The sequence below is a fragment of the Formica exsecta genome, unplaced genomic scaffold, assembly GCF_003651465.1.
Source record: "Formica exsecta isolate Colony F162 unplaced genomic scaffold, ASM365146v1 scaffold3908, whole genome shotgun sequence".
NCBI lineage: Eukaryota > Metazoa > Arthropoda > Insecta > Hymenoptera > Formicidae > Formica > Formica exsecta.
In genome coordinates, this window is record NW_021851145.1 from 1 (window position 1) to 872 (window position 872).

General features: G+C 42.1%; 1 protein-coding gene across 1 annotated transcript; it reads left to right on the plus strand.

The window, feature by feature from the left end:
- Nucleotides 1–61: 61 nt before the first annotated feature.
- On the plus strand, nt 62–669 carry LOC115239596 (the record flags this gene model as incomplete). Its single annotated transcript, XM_029814195.1, has 2 exons — nt 62–210; nt 282–669. Coding segments are annotated over 2 exons (537 nt in total), but the record flags the coding sequence as incomplete, so codon positions are not given.
- Nucleotides 670–872: the final 203 nt, after the last annotated feature.

Genomic DNA, 872 nt, shown 5'->3' on the forward strand with positions numbered 1-872 from the left:
TAACGATATTTCGATAAATGTATACTGCATCGAGAAAGAGAATAATGTTGTCCCGATACGTCTTTCGGCTCAAAAGAAGGACAGACACGTCAACTTGCTGTACATGCAAGATTCGCAAGACGTCGGACATTTTGCGTGGATCAAGAATTTATCCCGCCTCGTGAGCTCGCAACTGAGCAAAAAAGATCATAGGAAATATATCTGCGATCGGTACGTATATTTAATAAAAATGCAATATATAAAATATACGAAAGAAAAATTAATTATTTCTTTTTTTACAGATGTTTACACTATTTTGGATCGGACGACAAGTTGCAATCGCACACTGTAGACTGCCGAGAAATGAACGAGTGCGCCATCCGATTACCGGGCGATAAGGACAAATGGCTCAGCTTCAACAACTACAACAGAAAGGAGCGGCTTCCATTCGTCGTATACGCCGACTTGGAGTGCGTGCTGAAAAAGACCGACGGTGATCCGATGACGTCTACGTACACGTTTCAACATCATCAAGTATTTAGCGTAGCTTATTATGTACATTGTTCGTACGACGAATCGTTATCCGCGTATCATTCTCGCCGCAGTACGGACTGCGTTTCGTGGTTCGTGGAAAAATTAAAAAATTTAGCGCAACGCGTAAAGACTATTTTAACCACGAATATCCCCGTGGTAAATTTAACGCGAGATGAGCGGGAAAAGTTTCACAGCGCGACACACTGTCACATTTGCGAAAAACCGTTTGCGCAAGACGATACACGCGTACGCGATCATTGCCATCGTACCGAGGTCCCCCGCATTCAAACTGCAATTTAAATTATAAAGACTCCTTTTGCATTCCAATAGTTTTTCACAATTTATCCGGTTACGATTCA